The sequence below is a fragment of the Otolemur garnettii genome, unplaced genomic scaffold, assembly GCF_000181295.1.
Source record: "Otolemur garnettii isolate 467f Iridium unplaced genomic scaffold, OtoGar3 scaffold00054, whole genome shotgun sequence".
NCBI classification, from domain to species: domain Eukaryota; kingdom Metazoa; phylum Chordata; class Mammalia; order Primates; family Galagidae; genus Otolemur; species Otolemur garnettii.
The window spans coordinates 4,688,971-4,690,156 of record NW_003852449.1 but is presented as its reverse complement, the minus strand read 5'-3'; the positions used below and the strand labels follow the sequence as shown (position 1 = coordinate 4,690,156).

General features: G+C 36.2%; 1 protein-coding gene across 1 annotated transcript in view; it reads right to left on the bottom strand.

The window, feature by feature from the left end:
- Positions 1-1,186, bottom strand: part of SOS2 (SOS Ras/Rho guanine nucleotide exchange factor 2) — an 84,257-nt gene that overhangs the window by 57,497 nt on the left and 25,574 nt on the right. Inside the window, exon 4 of the mRNA XM_003792157.3 lies at positions 347-511. Coding sequence (XP_003792205.1) covers positions 347-511 — 165 coding nt within the window. The remainder of the gene's footprint in view (positions 1-346; positions 512-1,186) is intronic.

The following is a 1,186-nucleotide window of genomic DNA, read 5'->3' as shown; positions in this document are numbered from 1 at the left end:
CTATACTGATGCCATGGCACTCAAGCCTGGGCAATAGAGTAAGACTCTGTCTCAAATAAAAAATAATAAAATAAAATAAAAAACTAAAACTACTTTTCCTAAACTGGTTTAAGACTTTGGAAGTTTTTTCCTGTAAAAGATTCTCAATGGAAGAAAGGGATCCCCATGCTGCCATATACTTAAAAACCTGGAAATACCATGGGGACACTGTAAAGCCAGGATTTTTCTGTCTTTCAACAATAGAAATTACAAAAATTACTAATATAATCATGCTTTAAAAAAGAATGAGACAAAATGAGATAGTCATTATTGTTCAAGTTAAGTTTAAAAATCTTTTAATACATACCTTATCTGCACACATTGACACTTTAATGTCCTGCTGAGATATTTCATAATGTCGGATATTAAAAACATAATTACCAGCCAACTTCAAAATATCAGCAGAGATATACTCTAGTACAGCCACAATATATAGTGACACATGGTAGTCCACTTTGTACCCTAAAACTTCCTGTGAAAAAAATAAATAATTGCAAAAAAGGACATTGTCAATCAAGTTATCAGTTAACCACTCAAAAATTACTAACAACTGGCTCAGCACCTGTAGCTCAAGCAGCTAAGACGCCAGCCACATACACCAGAGCTGGCAGGTTGGAATCCAGGCCGGGCCTGTCAAACAACGATAACTACAACCAAAAAATAGCCGGGCAATGTGGTGGGCAACTGTAGTCCCAGCTACTTGGGAGGCTGAGGCAAGAGAATCACTTAAGCCCAAGAGTTTGAGGTTGCTGTAAGTTGTGATGCTACAGCACTCTACCCAGGGCAATAGCTTGAGGCTCTGTCTAAAAAAAAAATTACTAACAGCCCTGTTATAAAGAAGTTTCTCACAAACAAAATGTCTAAATCTGTTGATACCAAAGGACAGAAAATGAGGCTTTAGTCCTAGTACTAAGGTTTCTTTTTTAAAGAGACATCCAATCTAATAACTTTGCCTTTTATAAAACAAGAAAAATTGGTTCTAATATAAAAATCTATGGCTGGACTTCACTGAAGTCTCTTGATATGTTAACCAAAACCTATCTGAGAAATAACTTGCTATCTTTACCCCCTAATTACAGCAATTTTATGGAACAGAGAAGGGGGGGGTATCTTTTGGGATTGCTATAAAAGAATCTTCAAATCGGCG